The sequence below is a fragment of the Xenopus laevis genome, chromosome 2S (assembly GCF_017654675.1).
Source record: "Xenopus laevis strain J_2021 chromosome 2S, Xenopus_laevis_v10.1, whole genome shotgun sequence".
In the NCBI taxonomy this organism is placed as follows: domain Eukaryota; kingdom Metazoa; phylum Chordata; class Amphibia; order Anura; family Pipidae; genus Xenopus; species Xenopus laevis.
The window spans coordinates 29,140,062-29,164,129 of NC_054374.1; the positions used below are offsets into that span (position 1 = coordinate 29,140,062).

General features: G+C 47.7%; 3 protein-coding genes across 5 annotated transcripts; 2 read left to right on the forward strand and 1 right to left on the reverse strand.

Annotated features, from left to right (window-relative positions):
- Positions 1-2,560: 2,560 nt before the first annotated feature.
- Positions 2,561-8,794, forward strand: sik1.S (salt inducible kinase 1 S homeolog). 2 transcript variants are annotated; one of them, XM_018249017.2, is made up of 14 exons: positions 2,561-2,736; positions 3,011-3,159; positions 3,279-3,395; positions 3,667-3,730; positions 4,140-4,301; positions 4,475-4,599; positions 4,704-4,827; positions 5,055-5,254; positions 5,413-5,535; positions 5,814-5,906; positions 6,046-6,178; positions 6,428-6,637; positions 6,954-7,134; positions 7,389-8,794. In XM_018249017.2, the coding sequence occupies exons 2-14, from the start codon at positions 3,016-3,018 to the stop codon at positions 7,624-7,626; spliced, it is 1,914 nt and encodes a 637-aa protein (XP_018104506.1). In that variant the 5' UTR covers positions 2,561-2,736; positions 3,011-3,015; the 3' UTR covers positions 7,627-8,794. The 2 variants fall into 2 exon arrangements, with proteins under 2 accessions (XP_018104506.1, XP_018104505.1); XM_018249016.2 differs by having other exon boundaries at positions 3,014-3,159.
- Positions 8,795-9,904: 1,110 nt separating this feature from the next.
- Positions 9,905-12,054, reverse strand: cryaa.S (crystallin alpha A S homeolog). Its single transcript, NM_001085871.1, is given in 3 exon segments — positions 9,905-10,231; positions 11,021-11,143; positions 11,839-12,054. Coding segments are annotated over 3 exon segments (516 nt in total). The 5' UTR covers positions 12,028-12,054; the 3' UTR covers positions 9,905-10,027.
- A 3,896-nt stretch (positions 12,055-15,950) lies between these two features.
- u2af1.S (U2 small nuclear RNA auxiliary factor 1 S homeolog) lies at positions 15,951-23,367 on the forward strand. Of its 2 annotated transcripts, none has more exons than XM_041583223.1 (8): positions 15,951-16,083; positions 17,661-17,723; positions 18,484-18,550; positions 19,094-19,143; positions 19,262-19,360; positions 19,807-19,940; positions 22,252-22,344; positions 22,627-22,955. In XM_041583223.1, exons 4-8 carry the CDS (start codon positions 19,114-19,116, stop codon positions 22,787-22,789), a joined length of 519 nt encoding a protein of 172 aa, XP_041439157.1. In that variant the 5' UTR covers positions 15,951-16,083; positions 17,661-17,723; positions 18,484-18,550; positions 19,094-19,113; the 3' UTR covers positions 22,790-22,955.
- Positions 23,368-24,068: the final 701 nt, after the last annotated feature.

The window sequence follows — 24,068 nt, forward strand, 5'->3', positions numbered from 1 at the left end:
CATCAGACAAATGGTGGATCAGTAAGTCTGACTCCTATAGTGCACACACTGCCATAGCAATAGAGATTGCACATACTCCAAAACAATGGTTATGGGCAGCTGGCATTTAGTTTGGACAGTTGGTTGGCTGAGCAGCTCACTACCCTTTGTATGGAATGAGACACCATTGGACACGGATTCATTTGGATTCACTTGGATTCACCTGGATTCAGTCGGCAACATTTCGCCGGCAGCAAATTTTTGGCGAAACGAAACGGGTGAAATTCGCCCATCCCTAGTCATTGCCCAACCTAAACCACCTTATATTAAGCTGGGCCAATCCGTTGAATGAGTAGCGTTTAGCTTTCCACAGGTGCTATCTAATTGCACAGTGGGACTAGCCCAAATGGTCAGTGTCGGGCAGTACAAATTACACCTGACAGTGCACAAAGGGTTAAGCCTAATGGAATGACACTGTGGGAGTGGGTATTCGATAAGGAAAGGGACTGCTCTAGGGAACCAGAACTGTGCAAGTAACCTGGGACAACATTTAGGACAGGAGGAGTAGGTAACCCCTCTATTCAGCCCAGATTTCCCCATGCGCCTCAATCTTGCCTCCATGAGAAAATACACCCAATCAGTCCTTTTACTGAACCCCTAAAAATACATCAGCAGGGGCACACACAAGCAATGCATTCAATGGGTAGTGGCAAGAGGCAAATGCACTGGGGTAACAAGAGTTCAATAATACACAAGGGTAGCAAGAGGTCAATGCACGGGGTATTGTGCTAAATCCATTGGGGTAACAAGGAGTAAATCCAAAGAGAATGACATGAGCTCAATACCCCCAGGCAGTAAGAGTGAGTGAATGAGAACAGGGCAGCAGGTACACTTACCTTCCCATTGTTCTTTTATCAGGCTGGATCATGTTTTGCTTCTGGTGGACTCATGATTATTGTTGGGAATATCCCTGCAACAGGCCACGAGTCTCCAGACGCAAAATTGGCCAAAGTGCCCAATCAAATTTAGTCATGTACGGGCAGCTGGTGAGGCAGTGATGCCCTCATGCCAAGGGAAGATGAAGGCACAGAGCAGAAGGCAAGTTCCCAGCTTTATATGTGCCACTAACTAACCTCGGGGTACAAGAGAAACAAGAGGTGGAGAATTGTGTTTGGTGGCACTGAGCTTGGCCATCCAGGGCATTGGCTGTACCACACCTTCTACCAGTTAGGGGGGGCTCCTGCCAAACATACAGTGCTCATTATTCTGCACCCCTACAGTCTGAGTCCCAGCACAGATGACCCCTGCCCGTACCCCCACTTATTCCCACCAGCAATCAGTGAATCCCTGCACAGGAGTGTGGTACATATTCAGCTGAGAGAGGGTGAGGTGCAGATATACAGTCAGTAATGGGGGAAGGGGCAGATATAGAGTCATTAATGGGGGAAGGCTCAGATATTCAGTCAGTGAGGGGAGAAATTGCAGCTATTCAGTCGGTGAGGGGGAAAGGGCAGATATTCAGTCAGAGATAGGGGAAAGGGCAAATATTCAGTAAGTGATGGGGAAAGGGGCAGATATTCAGTCAGTGAGGGGGAAGGGGAAGATATTCAGACAGAGATGGGGAAAGGGGCAAATATTCAGTCAGTGAGGAGGAAAAGAGTAGATATTCAGTCAATAGGGGGGGGGCAGATAGTCAGCGAGGGTGGAAAGAACATATATTCAGTCAGTGAGGGGAAAGGGGTAGATATTCAGTCAATGGGGGGACAAATATTCAGTCAGTGAGGGGAAAGGGGTAGATATTCAGTCAATGGGGGGACAAATATTCAGTCAGTGAGGGGGAAAGGGGTAGATATTCAGTCAATGGGGGGGTAGATATTCAGTCAATGGGGGGGCAGATATTCAGTCAGTGAGGGCGGAAGGGGCAGATATTCAGTCAGTGAGGGGGGAAGGGACAGATATTCAGTCAGTGAGAGGGGAAGGGGCAGATATTCAGTCAGTGAGGGGGGAAGGGGCAGATATTCAATCTGTGAGGGGGGAAGGGGCAGATATTGTCGGGGATAATGATGGCAGATGTATATCACTAGGGGGGAGGGAGTCGGGACACAGCAGTATCAAAAGGGGACAGGCATGGGCCGGTGACACAGTTACAGGGAAGGTTTCCAGCTGGGGGTGAGGCGGCGGGAATGACGTGTCTGACTGGCTCGCTGATGTCACGATGAGGTGGATGGGCAGGTGATGTGAGCGGAGGGGAAGGGGGGTAGACAGAGATCTCGGAGATAAGAACAGCCTCCTCATCATGCAGTGCGTTCAGACTAACGACAGGAGTCGCAGATATAATTACACCCTTCTACCAGCAGGGAATTCCTCCACTGCCAAACTGCGCATGTGCCTTGCCCTGAAACTGAAACCTGTGGAATGCCCGGCCAGCTGGCTCTGTACGTCATTGCTTGGTTGCTATGGGGACTGGGACATTATGGCGCGCGTCAGAACCCGAGGTCTCCTGGCAACAGGGCGGGGTGCGGGGAGGCTTGACGCGAGAATGACGTCAATGCTGAGGAACAAGGGGCGGGACCCGGGGGCGTGTCAGGGAGATGAGCGAATTGGGTACATGTGACGAAGGAACAGGCGGCCAGGGAAACAGATAGGAAAGTATGAGCCAGTCCGTCTGACACTCATACTGGACTGGGGAACCCGCCACCGTCTAACTGATTCCCCTCTGCTGTCGGGCACTCCGACCCCCTACGCACCCTCCTACCGGTACGTACCGCTGCCTAATCTCCCCCTGTCCCTGTGTCTCCCCCATTTCTCCTGCCCCTGTGCCCTAATAACTGCCCCCTGTTATCTGCCCTCAGTGTCCTCTAACTGCCCCGTATAATATTAATAACTGCCCCTGCCACACTGACTCCCCCGCATTGTCTCACTGTCCCTGTGTCACCCACTCGCCTTTCTACCTGCCCCTCTATCCTAATATGACCCCTCTCCTGCCTGCGCTGCTGCCCCAGATGAGACACTGACTCCCCTTTATGTGCAGCAGACATGGGGATCACGAGAGAGAGCTGCGGTGCTGTGGCCCCCCCCTGCCGGCCCCTCCGAGTCGGGTTCTATGATATTAAGGAGACTCTTGGGAAAGGGAACTTTGCTGTAGTGAAACTGGCGCAGCACCGGGTCACTAACACACAGGTGGGTGCAGCAGGGTATTTATGGGGTTGATATCTGAGTGTGTCACGTTTGGTCCATACGCTGCTGCTGTTGGTGCAGGTGGAAGTGTATGTGTGACTGTGGGCTGTTCTTCTCCCAAGGTCGCTATAAAAATCATAGATAAAACTCGCCTGGATCCCGGCAATCTGGAGAAGATTTACAGAGAAGTGGAAATTATGAAGAAACTCAAACACCCGCACATAATCCGACTCTACCAGGTGAGGCTCACTTACATAAAGCTCACTCACACTTACATAAAGCTCACTCACACTTACATAAAGCTCACTCACACTTACATAAAGCTCACTCACACTTACATAAAGCTCACTCACACTTACATAAAGCTCATTCACACTCACATAAAGCTCACTCACATAAAGCTCACTCACATAAAGCTCACTTACATAAAGCTCACTTACATAAAGCTCACTTACATAAAGCTCACTCACAAGGAATACAGGTACTATACTAACTTTGGTTTCTGTGCAGGTGATGGAGACCAAAGACATGATCTACATTGTAACTGAATACGCCAAAAATGGGGAGCTGTTTGGTGAGTGCTTCAGCCCCTACAGAGCTGCCCTCCCTTACCCATCTCTGACTACCCCCACCCCCATGCATAGGGCTAATTGGGTGTCATACTGTAGCCCCAGCACCTACACCCCCCCCCCTTATGCATAGGGCTCATTGGGTGTCATACTATAGCCCCAGCACCGAAACCCCCCCTTATGTATAGGGCTAATTGGGTGTCATACTGTAGCCCCAGCACCTACAGAGCCCCCCCCCCCATGCACATGGATAAAGGGTTGATACTCCGGAAAGTGCTCTCTGTAATCACCAGTGTCGGGTTGGACCCACTGCTGCACCCACATGATATTCATGGAATTCTGAGTTGGTGCCCCTGGGAATGCTGCAGGGTGGGGGTTTCACATAAGAGTGACGAGATTTCTTCCCCTCCCCAGATTACCTGACGGCAAGGGGGCGCCTGACAGAGGAGGAGGCCAGACATAAGTTCCTGCAGATCCTCTCAGCCGTTGAGTTCTGTCACTCAAACAGTGTGGTCCATAGGGACCTGAAGACTGAGAACCTGCTGCTCACTGAGAACATGGACCTTAAGCTGGCAGGTGAGGGGCCACAGGGGAGAATGGGGACAAGGGGGCCACAGGAGGGTGGAGACAAGGGGCCACAATGATCTATAGACTGGAGTGGGACATAGAGACAAACTAATTGGCTATGGAGAATGGGGAGAGCAGGAGCAAGTGTGACTAACAAGTTTTTTTTTATCCCCCCCCACAAGACTTTGGATTTGGAAACTTCTATAGAGAAGGGCAAGCACTAAACACATGGTGCGGGAGCCCACCATACGCTGCACCAGAAGTCTTCCAGGGGCAAGAATACCAGGGGCCACCCCTTGATATCTGGGTGAGTGACTGTGTCTGTCCGTAGGTATGACCCTACAAATCCATTGTTGCCATGTGGCTTGTCACTGACACTCATCCTTTCCCATTTCTCTCCCACTGGCACAGAGTTTGGGGGTAGTACTGTATGCCTTGATTTGTGGCACATTCCCGTTTGATGCACCCAACCTGCCCACCCTGCGCCAGAGGGTCCTGGAGGGGAGATTCCGAATCCCATACTTCATGTCTCAGGGTGAGTGCGGCCATTCATATTGATCCATACAGGGGGATTTATTTTCCTTGTAGCTGAGGAGGGCATCATCCCATCAGGGTCAAATTTATTTGTGACAGACTCCCTGCCCCTTCCCCTGAAGCTGTCCATCAGAGTTCCCTAGTCCCACCCACAGACTCACTGCCCTTCACTGGTCAGTCCCTTCTCCCTTGATGCCCACTCACCAGTGTCTCTCCTTGTCCCATCAGACTGTGAGTCTCTGATTCGGCGGATGTTGGTTGTGGACCCAGCAAAGCGACTGACTATCGCCCAGATAAAGCAGCATCGGTGGGTACAGATGGGCAACTACCAGCCTCCACTGTACGATACCCTCTCCCCAGCTCAGCCCTGTCTGCAGGTTCTCAGTATCATGCAGAGTCTGGGCATTGACCGAGAGCGCACCCTGCAGGTGAGATATTTGTGTGCACCATGTGTGCTGCTCCTGGCTTGGCCTCGTATGTAGTGGGACAGAAATATAGAGTCCAACTGTAGATTGTGCCATCTGCACCCTATGTTGTGCACGTAGACTGAGTTCCTGTGTTGCTGATGCCTCTCCCTTCCCTGCAGGCTCTACACAACAACAGTTACAATCACTACGCTGCTATTTACTTACTGCTGCTTGAGAGACTTCAGGAACCCCGACTTTGTACCCCTACACCCCCTTCTCCAGTGCCACCTACCAGTAATAACGTAAGTGTCAGGGGGCAGAGCTTGTTTGCTACTCAGCACTGTCGGGGAGGGAATGTGCCCATGAGTGCCAGGAGGCTGCTTTTGTAAAAGAGTGGGGCCTGGGCAGTGTCTGTACCCTCTTTGGCTCATCTGGATGCCTTATTTACAGTAACACACCTGGGGTATACTTTGGTTGCTAAATGGTGCATGCAGATAGGTATGTAGTAATTGAGGCAGTGTGGGTGCAGGAGGCCTAGGAATGGTGTCAGTTCTGACCTTGAACCTCTTTTACCCCTCAGGTACTCCCCCTTGGCACATCTGGGAGCCCGCTAGTGTGCAACCCTCAGGCAGCACCCATGGACTGTGACTGTGGCCTCAGCTTCCCATTACAGGTGAGTCTGGGGCAAACAGGTGGGGGTGTATATATAGATATATGGGGCTCAAAGGAATATTGTGGTGTGAGGGTGAGGATAAGACTTAACCCTTAATGGCAGACAGAAGAGTCACATGGGTTACTTGCTCTATTTGCAGTCCATGTTGTATCTGGAAGAGACCCCCTGTGTTGGGAGCTCATGTGCTGCTCAGGGACCCCCCACTCTGATCCAGGGCCCCCCACCCTGTGAGGAACCAAAGTTACAGAAGGAAATCCTAAAGGTTGTTCCAGGTAACTGTCTCCTCATACTCCTCCCTCACATTACTCACTCACACTCAGTATACATATCCCTGTCAGTCTCACACTCACATATCTTCCTCACAGTCTCACACTCACATCTCTCCCTCACACTCACATTTATAGCCTCACATCTCTCCCTCACTGTCTCACACTTACATCTTCTCTCCCTCATGTCCCTCACACTCACATTAGTCCATGTCAGCCCCATAACATTATATATTCCTCTTCTGTTCCCGTCAGGTCCTTCTGCTTTTCACAGTCCAGAGAGCTTCTCTTTGCCCCCCTGGATACCAGTGCCCACCGGGCCCCATGAGACTTGCTGCCCTACCCCACTGAGCGCACACTCTGCCACTCCAGTCCTACAGGCTCAGAGTTCAGTGGCACCAAACGGACTCCTTCCCATCACCTTCCAGGAGGGACGAAGAGCATCGGATACCTCTCTCACTCAGGGTAAGTGCCCCTTATTAACCCTGTGTGCTCCATAAGTCTGACCCTCTTTCACTCAGGTTAAGAGCCCCTTATTAACCCTGTGTGCTCCATAAGTTTGACCCTCGGGTCCCCCTTGAAGGTGCAGCCATTCTGCTTTTCCCCTGCGGCCCACCATCTCTTCTATTCTGGGGTTGCCCTATACTGTGTAATAGTATCCCCAATATGTTCACTTTACCTGTTCCTTTAAGCCCCTTCCCTGATGCTGGGAGTGGGTGGGTCCGTAGGGTGGGAAAAGTTACCTTGGGCACCCATTCATTGCTTCCCTTCTGTGTGACAGGTGCCATTGCTCTGCGGCAATTGCGCAAGTCTGTGCGAGTCCGAGGGCTCTTCAGTCTCAGTAAGATTCGTGCTGTGAACCGACATTGCGTGGTGCGCTGCACTCACAACTCCCACAGCCCCCCACAAAATGGGAGGGAACCCAAAGACTTCCTGCAAGATGTTCTGCAGCAGCAACAGCGGTGAGCAGCTCCCTGGGATTCATTTCGGGGGATATTATGTGACGGGGTTGGGGGAATTACCGGTTTCACACATTGTTTGTTTTTAAGATTTATTGGGGGGCAGGGAGCATGTGGTTATGGGGCTCCCTGTTTATTCCTGGGACAGTCCTGTGTTTTTGTGTTTCCTTTTAAGTTTGAGAGTAATGACAATATTGTGTGTTTGTGGCCCCTCCATCCTCTCTGGGGTATTAATGTGCAATGTTTGTCTCTCTTAGGCTCCTCCAAATTACACTTTCCCCCCCAAGCCCCAAGTTGCCCGACTGTGCCCTGCTGCTGCCTCAGGACTCCAGTGCCCATTCCAGCCCACTCCTTTCTTTTTCCTACAAGGGCAGCGTGGCTCTGGGGCACCCCCTACAGGTCAGAGGCCAGATCCTCACACCGTGTAACACAGACTGCAGTGTACAGGTAGCCCCTCAGAGGGCAGGGACCCACAGCTGTGTCCTCATGGCATAGAGAAGGGCACACAGGGATGGACGAGAGACTTGGCACACACTACAGCCTGGCGAAGGGCTCCAGACGTGCAACTGATCCAATCAAAGCACAGATTTTCGAACAAGCAATATAGTGTTTTCTACTGGAACAATTGGTTGTGACTGAGGCTGAACTGACAGAGTTGGCTCACATGTAGCAATATGGGGACCCCACTGTTACTGGCGGGGCCCCAGAATGAACTGTCTGTCTTGTGAATGCAGCGCATCATGCACTATCTCAGCTTTACACCATGACAATACATGGACCTAGGGCTCCCACTTAGTCTGGGGGCAGTATTTGGGCACAGACTACAATAGTTAGCTCTAATAGTTAGAGGTATGGAGAGATGAAGGGGTCCCACTTTGTCTGGGGGGGGCAGTATTTGGGCACAGACTACAATAGTAAGCTCTAAGTGTTAGGGGTAAAGAGAGATGAAGGGGTCCCACTTTGTCTGGGGGGCAGTATTTGGGCAGAGACTGCAATAGTAAGCTCTAAGGGTTAGGGGTAAAGAGAGATGAAGGGGTCCCACTTTGTCTGGGGGGGGCAGTATTTGGGCACAGACTACAATAGTAAGCTCTAAGGGTTAGGGGTATGGAAAGATGAAGGGGTCCCACTTTGTCTGGGGGGCAGTATTTGGGCACAGACTGCAATAGTAAGCTCTAAGGGTTAGGGGTAAAGAGAGATGAAGGGGTCCCATTGTGTCTAGGGGGCAATATTTGGGTACAGAATATGATTGTAATTCCCATAAGATCAGAGGTGGTGGGGCCAGTTTTTGGGAACACAATGTGACTGCAAACTCTGTGAATCAGGGCACAGACAGATGAGGGGATCTCTTTTACTTTATGTAGACAGTATTTTGGCACAGAATTAGATTGTAAGCTCTGTGGCTATATGGTAAGGGCAGTATTTGGGACACAAAATTCCCAGCTCAGTGGGTCTACAGCAATATGTCCCGTCTGTTTGTACTCCCAAATAATGGCTCCCACATGTTATTCCCACTCTCCCTGTCACATGCACTTTATCTGTTCCAGCGATGAGCAGAGGAATGTACAACGGGGCTCCATGGCACTGACTGGGGCTGTTACTGTGTAATTGCCCCAGCGCTATTTATACGCTAAGCAAAACTGACGCAATAAATTATTTTTGTATATTTTGTTCAATTGGTGCTTTATTTTCCATTTAGGGCCGTGGCAGGAGATTAGTTGCACATGGTCAGTTTTTTCTGCTGCCAGTAATTAATTCTTTCCAACCAGTCACAATGTCAGTTGCCAGTGGGAAAATGTGACACTTTGTCAGTTCCTGGGTTTGTTCTGCTCACAATAGAACTGTGGCACTTTTAGGGGTACAAGGGGGAGAACCATTTGGGCTGATGAGAGGTGAGAGGTGACAGTCGGCGTGGCTGGGTCAGACAGTCGTGGTGGAATAAGGGAACTCCTGGCACTTCTAGTCATGATTACTGGGGGCCATCATGCTTTTAAATCTGATACACAGGATACATGGGGGGTTGATGGGGAGGAGCCTAATCTGTTGGAAATAACTTGGAGCAAGGGGGTGACACTATCAGAAGAGGTCTGCTTGATGGATATTGGTCAGGAAGGTCTATACACGAGTCAATAAGCTGCCACAGGTCTGTGTAACCAGCTGAACAAGCAGAAACCTGGCACAGTGGGTACCCGGGTTCTGGTGTAGAAGATCACTGGTGAGATGTGTGCCAATATAACTAAGCTGCCAAATCTACTGCCAGGTACAATAAGACAATGTGACATGGCATTAGATGCCCATAAAGCAGGTTGGCCACCAGCCTGGCACTGAGCAGCCCAGGAAACTGTCAACTTGATAGAAGGTAGAAACCTCTGACTAGTTCTCATTGATTGTGATGTGTTTATTCATAGTACCATCAGTACATCTGCACCCCACTCTCTGCCCTGCACCCCCCCTCATCCTGCCCCATGCACCCCACTTTCTGCCCTGCACATCCCGCCTGCCCCGCCCCATGCACCCACTCTGCCTGCACACCCCCTCATCCTGCCCCATGCACCCACTTTCTGCCCTGCACATCCCGCCTGCCCCGCCCCATGCACCCCACTCTGCCCTGCACACCCCTCACCCTGCCCCATGAACCCCACTCTCTTTTCTGCACACCCCTCACCGTGCCCATGAACCCCACTCCCTGCCCCAGACATCCCCCTCTCTACCCCTGCGCTGCTGAGGGACACAATACAATGTTACAGATCCAAGAGAATGAATAGGAGACAGAGCTGATAGTCAGAACTCTTTATTAAGCGCTAGCCCCACCTTCCCACACACAGGAGTATGTATCTCAGGGGGCTCCAGAGGAAGCACCGGGGGCAGCACAGAGAGATTGGGCCAAGGGGCCAGGCCTTTAGGAGGATGAGCCTGATTTCTCCTCCTTGGACACAGGAATGGTCCTATCGCTGTGGCTGGAGTCCATGTTGGATTGCAGTTTGGGACCGAAGAAAGTGAGGATCCCGTCCGCAGACAGAGTGCAGCTCACAGAGTTCTGATCCATATTGGAAGGAAGGCGATATCGGCGATGGAATTCTCGGGAGATGTATCCGTGATCATCCTGGGGGGGTGAGACCCATTAATTAGGCCCTTTGTTACTGGCACAGCCTGAATCAGGGACAGGTAAGTACAGACTGGTGTAGGGTCAGCTGAGCAGGACCACCTTCACTCATAGTAACATTCTGTGCTGACCCATCATTTATGTACATCAGAACCACAACCTAAGCCTCCGTTATAGATTCTCATTTATTTGTAGCCACTGGGAAATGTTCAACAATGGCCAAAGGTTGGTTGCAAAACATCAATACAAGCACTTACTACCTCTAGTTTCCCCCTGCTATCCCACAGTCACACTCCCTTCCCAGAGACTATTATCCACTGTTACTATAGGCACCATCTCTCCCTACTATACCTGCTATCCCACAGCCACACTCCCTTCCCAGAGACTATTATCCCACCGCTACTATAGGCACCATCTCTCCCTACTATACCTGCTATTCTACAGCCACACTCCCTTCCCAGAGAAATTTTTCCCACTGTTACTATATGCACCATCTCTCCCTACTATACCTGATATCCCACAGCCACACTCCCTTCCCAGAGACTATTATCCCACTGCTACTATATAGGCACCATCTCTCCCTACTATTCCTGCTATCCCACAGTCACACTCCCTTGCCAAAGACTAATATCCCATGACTCAAACAGGGGCTTGAAACAATATCTAAAGACCACTGATGTAATTTAAGCAGTGGGTGGGACTAAAGAACTTTGATGGCAGCAAACAGGGGGAGGGGCAAGGAGTATGTGAGTGGGACTAGAATATGTACCTGTGAGTAACATTTCATACCTGTCGCTCGTTGTGTTTCCCATGAATCTCTACAAAGTCATCATGGACTTTGACGCTCAGATCTTCAGGGGAGAAATGCTTCACATCCAGGTTAATGACAAAACGGTCACGGTCTGAACGCACCTGCAGGACAAGTGGGTTTAAATGTGGCACCAACACCCAAGTACCACGTATAGTGAGAACACTGTCAGCCGATGTTTCATCCCCGACTGGCACTGGAATAGTTAACGCCAAGCTGCCACTAAAACCCAAAGCTTAACTGGCACAGAAGCCATTGTGTGTGCCCAGCTGGCACATAATGTTTCTCTATGACTCCCAGCTGGCACAGAATGTTTCTCTATGACTCCCAGCTGGCACATAATGTTTCTCTATGACTCCCAGCTGGCACAGAATGTTTCTGTATGATAGAATGTTTCTGTATGACTTCCAGATGGCACAGAATGTTTCTTTATGACTCTCAGCTGGCACAGGATGTTTCTTTATGACTCCCAGCTGGCAAAGAACGTTTCTCTATGACTCCCAGCTGGCACAAAGTGTTTCTCTATGACTCCCAGCTGGTACAGTATGTGTCCCTTTAACTCCCAGCTTCCTTATCCATTACCCCCAGTTAATACAGCATGTGTCACCCCCTGCAGACTCAGGGACCCCAAAGGCTCCTGTAGGATCTGTGAGTTGTAAATGAACTGCAATTGGAGAGGGAATGGCACAGGGTCCATGTAACTGGAAGGCTATTATGGGTTAATGGGAAGGCAATTAGGAGTTAATAGAAAGCCAATTGGGAGTTAATGGGAAGGCAGTTATTGGACATTTGTTCTCACCTCAGAGATCCCAGAGTCCAGGTATCCTCTGGAGAGGTTCTGCTTGTAGTAGGGGCTGATGGTGGAGGACATGAAGGGGAACAGGTCAAAGTCAAACATTCCCTCACCAAAGACCTGGTCAAACAGGCGGTTGGGGTAGAAGGGCCCCAGGGAGCGCTTGAACCAGGGGTGCTGAATGGTGATATCCATAGTCAGATGAGAAGCCGGACTCAGAACTGTGAGATGCCCAAGCACCATGTGCCCCTTAAATACTTACCGCACAGAGCAGGGGATTACCGGAACAGTGAGGGGATTATACGGGGCCCTGCACAGCGACATGACCTCATCCAGAACCAACAGCCATCAGCACATTCCTACATCTGACCCACCGCTCACCGTCTCCTTTGTCACTAACCCCCATTCATATATACAGCCCAGTCATATAAACAGTATACGTAGCCCAATAGTGACCTCTTAACCATACAGCTACACACTTGTCTTGCCCATGTCTCACCTGTCATAGGGGCTTTTATATCACTGTGAGCAGCAGTTCTGCCCTACTTTATGGCAGTTGAGATTCTAGCTATCTGTATGACAGAGCATTCTGTCCCAGTAGCAGCACAGAGCTTATCTGATCCCCATTGGAAGCAGCAGTCCTGCCCTGCTTTATGGCAGCTGAGATTCTAGCAATCTGTATAACAGACCATTCTGTCACAGTGGCTGTAAATATCCTATCTGATCCACATTGGAAGCAGCAGTCCTACCCTGCTTTATGGCTGAGATTATTTGTCCACTGGCTGCCTGGGTAGTGGATCCAGCCAAGTAATAGACCACCAAGTCAGTGATCAATGTCAGGGAACCTGGAAACATGGACCAGATGTGATCACTGCAATGCTCTGTGTTCTCAGGACAGTTATGGGGGGCAGCCTCTGGGGGAGTTTTGGGTGCAGCTGGGGGTCCTGTGCAGGGGGAGGCACTTTTTAAAACAGTGAGCGGTTTGTTGTCAAATCTAGTGTCAGGGGCATGGCACTCATGCTAAGATATCCCATGTGCTTGGAATATGGCAGTTAAACAATGCAGTGACAAGGCTCAAGGCACAGGATTCTCTACAATCAACACTGAAGAATCCAGGGTCACAAGAAAAGAGATCTGTTTACAGCTGCCAGTTTGTTACTTCATACTCTCAAAATGTATTATCCCACAACTAGCAGTTAGGTAAGTTAAATTAAAGTTAAAAGGTTGAACTTGATGGACGTGTGTCTTTTTTCAACCTAACTTACTATATAACATTTCTCCTCTTTGCACTTTCATGCTTCCCACTTAGATTTTCTCTCATTTCTGCTGCTGGCAGCCAGGGACATTTCCCCAAACTGTGGCCCTTAACCCATTCCTACTTATAACACGGCCACTGTCCTATTCCCCTAGGTGTAAGGGTCAAGGCACACGCTCAGATTCGGGGAGATTAGTCGCCCGGCGTCAAATCTCCTCTTCTTCAGGGCGACTAATCTCCCCGAACTGCCTCCTGCCGGCAGAATGTAAATCGCCAGCGGGATGGCACTCAGAGCGATTTGTTTTCCAAAATCGCCCAAAGCTTTGGACGACTTTGGAAAACGAAGCGATCCGAGTGCCATCCTGCCGGCGATTTACATTCTAGCCGGCGGAAGGCAGTTCGGGGAGATTAGTCGCCCTGAAGAAGAGGAGATTTGTCACCAGGCGACAAATCTCCCTGAATCTGATCGTGTGCCCTGACCCTAAATTCCAATGTCACAGAACTCTTATCCATATACCCAAAAACCAAGTCCATCTTCACTGCTCTCAGGATTGCCCAATCAGTTTGCAACAAACTCACTGCTATAAGTGACCATTTCATCACCAATTCCTTCAACCTACCTGAAACTTTACCTTCTCCTACTGACTCTGCTTCACCTGCTGCCACTCTCTGCACTGACTTCCCCTGACATTCAAAGCAAGTCATAACTCTGCCCCTCCCTACATCTCTAGACAGTGGCGGAACTACCGGGGGAGCAGGGGGTGCGAGCGGACCAGGGCCCGCACCCCCTCAGGGCCCCCCCGGCAGCCCGTGCGCCGCTGAAAATACGGCCGTAAGGAGGGAGGCGGGGCCCGGCTGCGTGTCACGCACCAGGGCCCGCCCCCTCTAGTTACGCTACTGTCTCTAGATACGCACCCAGCCACGTACTACTCTGCTCTACTGACCTGCTCCTCAATTGTTCTCTCATTCCCTCCTCCCATGCTCACATTCACTAGGGCTGCACCCCTCCTCTGGAATTCTCTCCCACAGTCTGTGCCACTTTCTCCCAAACTTTCTGCAAAGATCTCTTATACACACTTATTTAGAGAAGCCTCCCCTCACTGTTTAGCCACCAAATGCAATACCATATGCTACATTTCTCAACTACTTATTTCTGATCTTCCCCACTCCCAAACCTTGTGTCTCATTCCATTCCCCTTTTAGATTGTAAGCTCTTATCCCCATGCCCTTCTTTAAAGGGATACTGTCATGGGACAAAATTTTTTTTCCAAAATGAATCAGTTAATAGTGCTGCTCCAGCAGAATTCTGCGCTGAAATCCATTTCTCAAAAGAGCAAAGCGATATTTTTATATTTAATTTTGAAACCTGACATGGGGCTAGACATATTGTCAATTTCCCAGCTGCCCCAAGTCACGTGACTTGTGCTCTGATAAACTTCAATCACTCTTTACTGCTGTACTGCAAGTTGGAGTGATAGCATTTCTCTCCTAAAATGCAGGCACAAGTCACATGACCAGGGGCAGCTGGGAAACTGACAAAATGTCTAGCCCCGACAGATTTCAAAATTGAATATAAAAAATCTGTTTGCTCTTTTGAGAAATGGATTTCAGTGTAGAATTCTGCTGGAGCAGCACTGTTAACTGATTCATTTTGGAAATAAATTTTTTTCCCATGACAGTATCCCTTTAAGTTTTGTACCGGTTACTGGGCGTTATGGATATAATTCTGTGAAATATGTTGGTGCTCTTTACATTTTAAAGGAAAGATAAAGTCTCTTGGTAATGGCAATATGTAACTGTAGGTACCCCAGTGACATCAGTTGATTTCCCAATACCCTGGGCCAATACTCCTCTTCCTTTAAAGGGGATGTTCACCTTTCAACACTTGTTTCAGTTCAGTTGGTTTCACTTCCCCAGAAATAAAGACTTTTCCCAATGACTTTCTTTTTTTTTTATTTGTGAAGGTTTTTCTAATATTGTAGTGTAAAGTTTCATGTTTCCCCTTCTTATGTGTTTGTGAAGCAGCTGTGGGAGGGGGGTCAGCGACCCTGTAACTGATCCATGAGTTTGTTCCTGCTGAGCAGAATCCCAGAGTTTCATTAAAGGCAGCTGTTAGAATTGATACAATAGTTGCACTTATATTCCCCACAGATCCTACTGAGAAATGGATCAGCCAATTGGACCCTGCCCACTCATATTAACATGGCATTGTACAATTCCATTTTGAAAAATCGGTCAAAAAAATGGAAGGTAATGTACGGAGTCTCTATTTCTGGATATGCGGAAAGACCACTAAGGCCCGGGCTTAGGGCAGCAGGATTTTAGGGGGTGACATGATGCCCCAACCACATCCGCATTGGCTCAGAAACACTGAAGATTCAAGTTTTTCACATTTTCCATTGCTCAATCCCCAGTGCTCCAGACCCGATGATGAAAATGTGCACATATGCATAAATGAAGAGGACGGGGTGACAAACAGCAGCAGAAGGCCTAGGGGTACCAGCTATGTAACTCCAGCACTAATTTCTGGGAAACGAATTGAACTGTTTAGAAGGTGAACAAACCCTTTAACATTGCATTGGGTGGGACTCAGTAGGTTCCCTTAGCGCCAGGGGCTGCCATCTTGTCTCGCGTCCTCAGTGCAGCCACAAAAGTGTTTCTGCTTATTAAATGTGACCAACTGCATTGAGGTAAATGAGTCTAACAGGTACGGAACACTAACACACAATGGGCTCGCAGAGTCCCGCCCCTCCAAGAGCACGAGGACACGTGTGCCTCCCGCAGACCATACGGGCCCTCGAATGTTTGTGTCCCGCCCCCTGTGCGGCCTAGTGCCCAATGAAAGCCTGCGCTTTCTTTACCAACTATGAGCCCCGCCTCCCCGGCGCCTCCGTATGACGTGCGTCGTCTGCCTATGATTACGCGGGTGGCGCGCGGGTACCGGAGAGGAACATGGCGGAGTATCTGGCGTCCATCTTCGGCACCGAAAAGGACAAGTGAGAGCGGGGCACAGGGCCTGGGAAGCACAACGGGAGAGGCATTGGGGTGTTTGAATCTAGGGGAAGAGAAAGATGCGCGGTGGAACTCTGGGGGGAGGAGAAAGAGAGGGAGACTGTACAGTGGAGGGAAGAGAGTGTGGCGGGGGAGATTGAACGAGAGGAAAGGGAGACGAGTGTGAGGGGAGAATGAGAGGGAAGGGAGAGTAGTGTGAGAAAGAAGGAAGAGGAATGAGAGGGAAGGAAGAGCCGTGTGAGGGGAGAATGAGAGGGAAGGAAGATGAATGAGAGTTTAGACTAGTGTGAGAGGAAAGGGGGAGCAGTGTGAGGTGAGAATGAGAGGGAAGGAAGACTAGTGTGAGGGGAGAGGATTGTGCGAGGGGAGATCAGAGTGTGAGGTGAGAATGAGAGGTGAGTAGTGTGTGGGAGGGAGTAGGTTCAGGGGCAAATAGTGTTTTTTTTTTTATTTTGTCAGAAAACAACTTTATTGGGGTGATTTGGATTATTAGCTTTTCATTAAAGGAGGAGGAAAGTTAAAATCATTGAGGGGGTTGTAATCCATTTCCTTATACCTCAGGCTGGTGTTTCTGTGAGAGGGCTGCTTATCAATGAGCCCCATGGAGCCATGTTCTTCCTTACCCCAAGGCCCCCACACCAAGAAAACACAGCAGGAAGAAGATGGCTCCATGGTGCTGGCTGAGACGTACCCCAGCCTGGGGCCGTTTTCTTCTAAACAGGAGCACCATCCTGGGGAATCTTGCACTCCCCAGTGAATTTAACTTTTTCTCCTTTCAAGGGTTTGTTCACCCTTGAGTAAACACAATTTGTAATTGGTCTTCATTTTTTATTTGTGGTTTTTGAGTTATTTAGCTTTTTATTCAACTGCTCTACAGTTTGCAATTTCCATGATCCAGTTCCTAGAGTCCAAATTCCCCTAGCAGCCATGCATTGATTTGCATATGAGACTGGAATATGTATAGAAGAGGCCTTAATAGAAAGATAAGTAATACAAAGTTGCAATAACAAAACATTTGTAGTCTTATGGAGCATATATTTTTAGATGGGGTCAGTGACCCCCATTTGAAAGCTGGAAACAGTCAGTATACAAAAATAAACAATGAAGACCAATTCAAAAGTTTCCTGGAACTGGCCATTCTATAACATACTAAAAGTTGCCCTGAAGGTGAACCATATCTTTAAAAGGAAACTCAAAGCTTTTACCACAGTGTTCTATTCAGAGCAGCGTCTTAGTTTATGTAAAACCGTTTTCATTGGTCACAAAGTGATATCTGTTTGTCCCTTTGTACTCCTGTTCTGACTTTAGAAACAATGTAGCAGAAGCTCTTCTCTAGGTTTGTTTCAGGAGTCAGAAGCAGCAGTGCAGAGAATAGACAAATACTGCTTTCGATGATATTTAACAATAACCTGCACCCAGTGGATTCTGTTGCCTGTGCTAGGCCGGCAGTGGCCACTTAAGGGTAAATGTCAGGCAACTTAACCCCTCGCGACCAGTCAGTCACACAGTATGTGTTTGGCATCATTTTCTCCTCAGGGTTAACTGCTCATTTTACTTTAAGATTGGAGCATGTCGCCATGGAGACCGATGCTCCCGGCTTCACAACAAACCCACCTTCAGTCAGGTAAGTACCATAACGCCTTACGTTCTTGTGCCCCACTACCTGGTGTTGGTACACTTGCTCTCTGGACACCTGCAGAAACCTGCAGTGAAACATAATAAAAATTGTAATGTTATTGTGTGTCTTTATGGCAGCTCCATGCTTGCTGCCCTCTGGCTTCTATAAAGGAACTGCTCTGTTAGCCTTGCAAAATTCTCCATTGTTTGGCCCTGACCCTCCTCTTCTGTCCCTTTCCCATCTCTAATATCACACTTCTTACAGAAAACAGGCAGAGGTGATACTCCACATTATCTGGATGATTGGCCAGCAGAAATTTGGTAGTGTGGTCAGGAACAGCTCCCTAAGTTTGCGCACAGCCTGTACAGAGAGATCCCATAAAACTATGGCAGCAAATGTATTCCTCTGTACTAAACACAATTCAGCAGGAACAGTCCCCTAAGTTTGCTCATAGTCTGTACAGAGAGATCCCAGAAAACGATGGCAGCAAATGTATTCCCCTGTACTAAGCACAATTCAACAGGAACAGCCCCCTAAGTTTGCTCATAGTCAGTACAGGGGAATACCTATGCTGCCATAGTTTTATGGTATCTCTCTGTACAGACTATGAGCAAACATAGGGGACTGTTCCTGCTGAATTGTGCATAATACAGGGGAATACCTATGCTGTCATAGTTTTGTGGTATCTCAGTGGAGGTCATGGACCAGCACCCTATGATTGAACATTTAAACCATAATCTCTCACCTGCTGCCTCTCTCATTCTAGACTATCGCTCTGCTGAACATTTATCGGAACCCACAGAACTCCTCCCAGTCAGCAGATGGACTCCGATGTAAGTTACCACTGTGTGGCCCCTTTGATTGGCGCCTTCCCATGTCGTCACAATATGTACCCTTATGTAGTGCACTGTCGCCTTAGATAACCCATTCCTACCCTGGGTCATCTTCTTGCTCTCTACCCTGCCATGTCTTACCCCCAGGGCCAGATTTACATAGCGGATGCCCCTAGGCCCACTGCCGTTCATCGCCCCTGCCCTCTTCCCTTTATTAACCTAATTTTTCATCATCGAGACCGGAGCAATGGGGATTTGCACACGTGAAATTTAAATATTTATTGAATCTCCTGTGCATCCCCAGTGTTTCTGAACCAATGTGAGTGTGGTTGGGCAGCATGGCACCCCCTAAAATTCTGCCACCCTAGGCCCTGGCCTTGGTGGCCTTTTCACAAATCCAGGCCTGCTTACCCCACCTTTTTGTTTTTTATTCTCTCCTCTCCTGTTTTGTGCCTTCCCAGCCATACTGAATATTCCTGATCTGCCCTTGTGATCTTTGTCATTTACCCATGCTCTCTTTAATTGCCCCTTCCCCTGCTGCAGGTGCCGTGAGTGATGTGGAGATGCAGGAACATTATGACGAGTTCTTTGAGGTGAGGCCCCTATTATCTGTGGGTGATGCTATGGGAAGTGACAGGAATAACTAGTTGGATGATGGGTAGGGGTGCAGTAGAGCCTTTTGGTTGCTCACATTCTTTTTGCCCATTTCAGGAGGTATTTACAGAGATGGAGGAGAAGTATGGGGAGATAGAGGAAATGAACGTCTGTGATAACTTGGGAGACCATCTAGTGGGAAACGTCTATGTCAAGGTAAGTTTGGGAACCTGTACTCAGGATAAGGGGTCATGTACTGCCCCTCTGGAACTGCTGAGAAGGGACTTTTCAATAATATATATAATTTATAATATAGTGTAGTATAAAATAGTGTAGTACTTATGAGTAAAATGTCCACATATACTCTAACTGCTGAGAAGGGGGTGTTTTTGTTCTATGTTGCTGCTAAGGTTTGAAGGGAGAGATTCTGTTAAGTTTCCCTGGAGGCAAGATGACTAGCTAAGTGGGTTCCTTGAGGGTGGGAAGTATAGGCGGTTTTTCCAAGGGGGGGGGGCTCTAATTTCAATTTCATTGGTTGAAATGGTTTTGCGTTATTTTCTTGTTGGGCTGATAGAGGCTTGAAAGGGGCCACAAATTCTCCTACGGGTGGGGGATATCTGGATGCTTAGTAGTCACTGTATAAATACCTCTGCTGTTTGCAGTTCCGCCGAGAGGAAGATGCTGAAAAGGCTGTGAAGGATCTGAACAACCGCTGGTTTAATGGGCAGCCAATCCATGCCGAGCTGTCTCCCGTCACTGACTTTAGGGAGGCTTGCTGCCGCCAATACGAGATGGGGTAAGGACCCAGATCCTAACTGTCAAACTACAGCCCCTAACATAACCTCGTTCCCTCATAACCCCCCAGAAACCCTGTATGTGCCCTCCCTACTAAACACAGTGCATGTTGCAAGCCTGGCAGCTGTTTCAGTGCAAATTACCTACTGTTATTACTTCCCCTGGCTCTGCCAAGTCTGCAGGCTCAATTGTATTTCCCTGAATTAATGGGTGCTGAGAAGGTCCAGTTAGACCAGAGAGTGAGTGGGCAAATGGCTGCTGGTCTCAACACAGGCGGCAGCAGCAGTGCAACATGAGATTGCATTAGTGTGAGAATGTTCTATTAGGGGGAGTGCGCCCTGCAAGTTCCTGTTATCTATGTTAAGTCTAAGGCCCTGTCACTTCAGTCACTTGACAATCCCTAGTTGCTAAATTCACAAACTAACAACCACATAGTTTAAAGGGGTTGTTCACCTTTCCAAACACTTTTTTTTTCAGTTGTTTTCCTTTTATTTTTTACCGTTTCCCAAAACTGATTATCTCTAGTGTTTTTCAGTCTGGCAGCTCAGTGATCCAGGAGTACCTGAACTGTTACAATTTGCTACATTTAGTTGATACAATTAGTTGATAAATTTCTCAGCAGTATCTTTGGAATATTAGCAACAATTGTATCAATTCTAATTGCCGCCTTTACTCAGGGATTCTGCTCAGCAGGGACAAATGTATCAACTAAATGTGTCGATTAAGAACAGTTAGTTTCACCTTCCAGAAATAGTTGCTTTCAATTTTTTTTAATTGTTTTTTCCAAAATTGAAGACCAAAGGAGAATTTTATGTTCATACTTATATTTTAATATAATATATCGACTTCATTGTGCAATTGTGAACAAGAAAACCTTTAAAAAGCACTTTACTTGAAAAAAAAGAAAAGAATCATATTAGATGTCTCTACTGCCTGCCATAGGAAATACATGTCAGCCAGCACTCTCTTCTCCCCAGTTTCACAACATCACACATTATACTATTTTAATCTTATTTTAGTATTTTCTCACTTTTCCTTTATTTAATTCACCGTTTCATTATTTCCCTACCCTGTTCTGTTAACTGCAGTCCACATTTGCCTTTTTCCCTCCTTCGCTCCCTGAAAACAGACATAGCAGCCTTGGTGCGGCTAGTTAATTAATTTAAGAGTTGGTGCTCAGAAGGGCTGCGGGACAAATGTTAGCCTGTTAAATAAACAAGGCTGCATCTGCTACATAAATGAGAACTCTTTCAGCTATGGTTTCAATCGGGTGCACTTGTTACTGCTTTGTCACGCTGTCCTGCCTGATAGACGCATGTTTTTAAACCCCCGAGTTGAGTGGTTTTGCATTTAGCAGAGAGTGGGATCCGAAAAAAGTATTCTATTACTGGAATGTTTAGCAGTGACAGGATGCAGTTACAGGAGCACCCAGTCCATAAAAGAGAGCCAGTGCCAGGCAAGCTAAATATTGCATTAACTTAAATTAAAATAAAAAATTTTACACAGTTGTTAAAGATAATAAAGGTATGTCCCCTTTAAAGAGTCAGCACCCCCCCCCGAGCTTCTTTAGAAGGTGAAAAATGAAACTTTACACTTTATTAGAAAAATGGTCACAAATAGAAAGCAACTGGAAAAAGTCTTTATTTTTTTACAAAATGCATCAGTTAATAGTGCTGCTCCGGCAGACTTCTACACTGAAATCAGTTTTTCATAAGAGAAAACATATAAATATTTTTGTTAATATATTTTTTTTTTACACATATTTTCAGTTTCCCAGGTGCCCCAGTCATGTGACTTGTGCTCTGATAAACTTCAGTCTCTCTTTGCTGCTGCACTGCAAGTTGGAGTGATATCACCACCCCCCAGCAGCCCATCAGTATAACAATGGAAATGTAAATAGATTCCCCGGTAGATATAAAAACAGCACTCTGTAGTAAAAATCCATATACCACTGCGACATCTTCAGTTACATGGAGTAGGAGAAACAATAGCCTGTCAGAAAGCAGTTCCATAGTGCAGCACTGGCTCTTTCTGAAAGCACATGACAAGGCAAAATGACCTGAGATGGTGCCTACACACCAATATTACAACAAAAAACACACTTTTTTTGGTTAGGAATAAAATGTTAAATGGTAAAGTGAATTATTTGCAGTGTAAACCCTGTCATTTAGAAATAAAAACTAAACCATAAAAATCATGACAGAATCCCTTTAATCTCCTTTCTTGTAACTGCACTGAAAGTAAAATTTCTTAGACCAAACACACCTGATGATATAATTGGGAAACTCACAGGGATCTCTCTTCCCATACAGGGAGTGCACGCGTGGGGGGTTCTGCAACTTCATGCACCTCAAACCAATCTCTCGAGAGCTACGCAGGGAGTTGTACGGACGCCGAAGGAAGAAGTGAGTAAACTCTGGGGCTGATGATATTTCTTATGGTGGGGGGGGGGTTATGAGGCACTGCATGGGGTGTGGCCGTTTTCTTGTACAGACTAAAGCTGGCCATACACTTGTATGGACAGATTTACAGAGTTGTTGGATGAAATTGTCATTGCTGAAGTTCATGGCTGTCTGAGCGCAGTGTAACTCTCTTGCAGCCATGAACGTATAAGTACAGGCAACAACCTTTACTGGAGTGCTCGGTGCCGCCCCTGCCTATTGTAACACCTGTTTTATTTGTTCCAGGCACCGTTCTCGCTCCAGATCACGGGAACGTCGCTCTCGATCCAGGGACCGTGGTAGAGGAGGTTTTGGAGGAGGGGGTGGTGGTGGAGCAGGAGGAGGCGGCGGCGGCAGGGACCGGGACCGGCGAAGATCAAGAGACCGCGAGAGGTCGGGTCGTTTCTGAGCTGGAGTTTTTAATTGTGTCCTAGGAGGTTCCAGGGGCTTCCCTTGGATATTTTGGGACTCGGCAGTTGTGAAAGGGGGGGGGGTAATAGGGCTTTTTCTTTGTATTTGCTTTTTGTTTTGTTTTTTTAAGCTGGGCTTCTGATTAAACATTTGTAGTGATCCAGTATCTGGGGTAATTCCTGGTGTTTGTGGGATGGCTGAATATTTGCCCTGTTGGGAAGCTCACAGGCCTTGCTTTCTCAATGGCCAGTTTTCTGCCTGTTTGGGGTGTCGGGTAAGTAAAAGTAGTCAGTAGGCGGTGCCTAACTTTTGGCACCCCCTATTCCTTCTTCTTTAAACACACCAGTTGTGCTGCAGGGCAACACTACATTATATTGGCATTAATTTAATTGTTTTGCCTTTACTGTTTAAGTGATCAGCCTTTAATCTCTTGCTTGAGACCCTGAGCAAGTGAATTAATCTCCTGGTGTGTCAGCCTGCTTAGTTTAGTGCTCTCCCATGGCACAATCAACAGAAATTGTCACAACTAAAAGAATGTGCATTCCTCCATGCAGAAATAAAAGCAGCAGTAAAGTGTTTTTTTTTTTTTTTTTTTTTTTTTTTATTAGCCCAAAATTTAAATTTAAAAATTGCTCTTGTAATGTTCTGTGTCACTGGTCACCTGACAGGAAATAATGTGGCTAGAACTGTAACAGGGAGTTGTGTGCCTTCATGCGAGCAGTGCTTTTTATGATTTATGAGGACAGTTATTATCCAGTGGTGCTTACTATTAGGAATGTATATCTTTTTATGAATAGCTTTATATGGAACCGTGATTTCCCTATGGCCTCTTATGCAATAGTTATTATTTACATAGGCACCTGCAATAGTGTGTACTTACCCTTACAATGGCAGTAAATGAAAAATTTGACTTTATGCAAAGTTTGCTGCAACATAGGCGAAGCAATCACCAGTTGCAGCCAATTGGCAATCATATCAGCTAGCTACAGGTAAAATGCTATATAAAAAAAAGAGCAAAAGTTTGGTTGCTATAAGTTAATTGTTTAGTGCAGTGATCCCCAACCAGTAGCGCGTGAGCAACATGTTGCTCCCCAGCCCCTTGGATGTTGCTCTCAGTGGCTCAAAGCAGGTGCTTATTTTTGAATTCCAGGCTTGGAGGCAAGTTTTGGTTGCATAAAAACCAGGTGTCCAACCAAACAGAGGCTCCTGTAGGCTACCAGTCCACATAGGTGCTACTAATAGTCAATCACAACCCTTATTTGGCACTACCCAGGAAC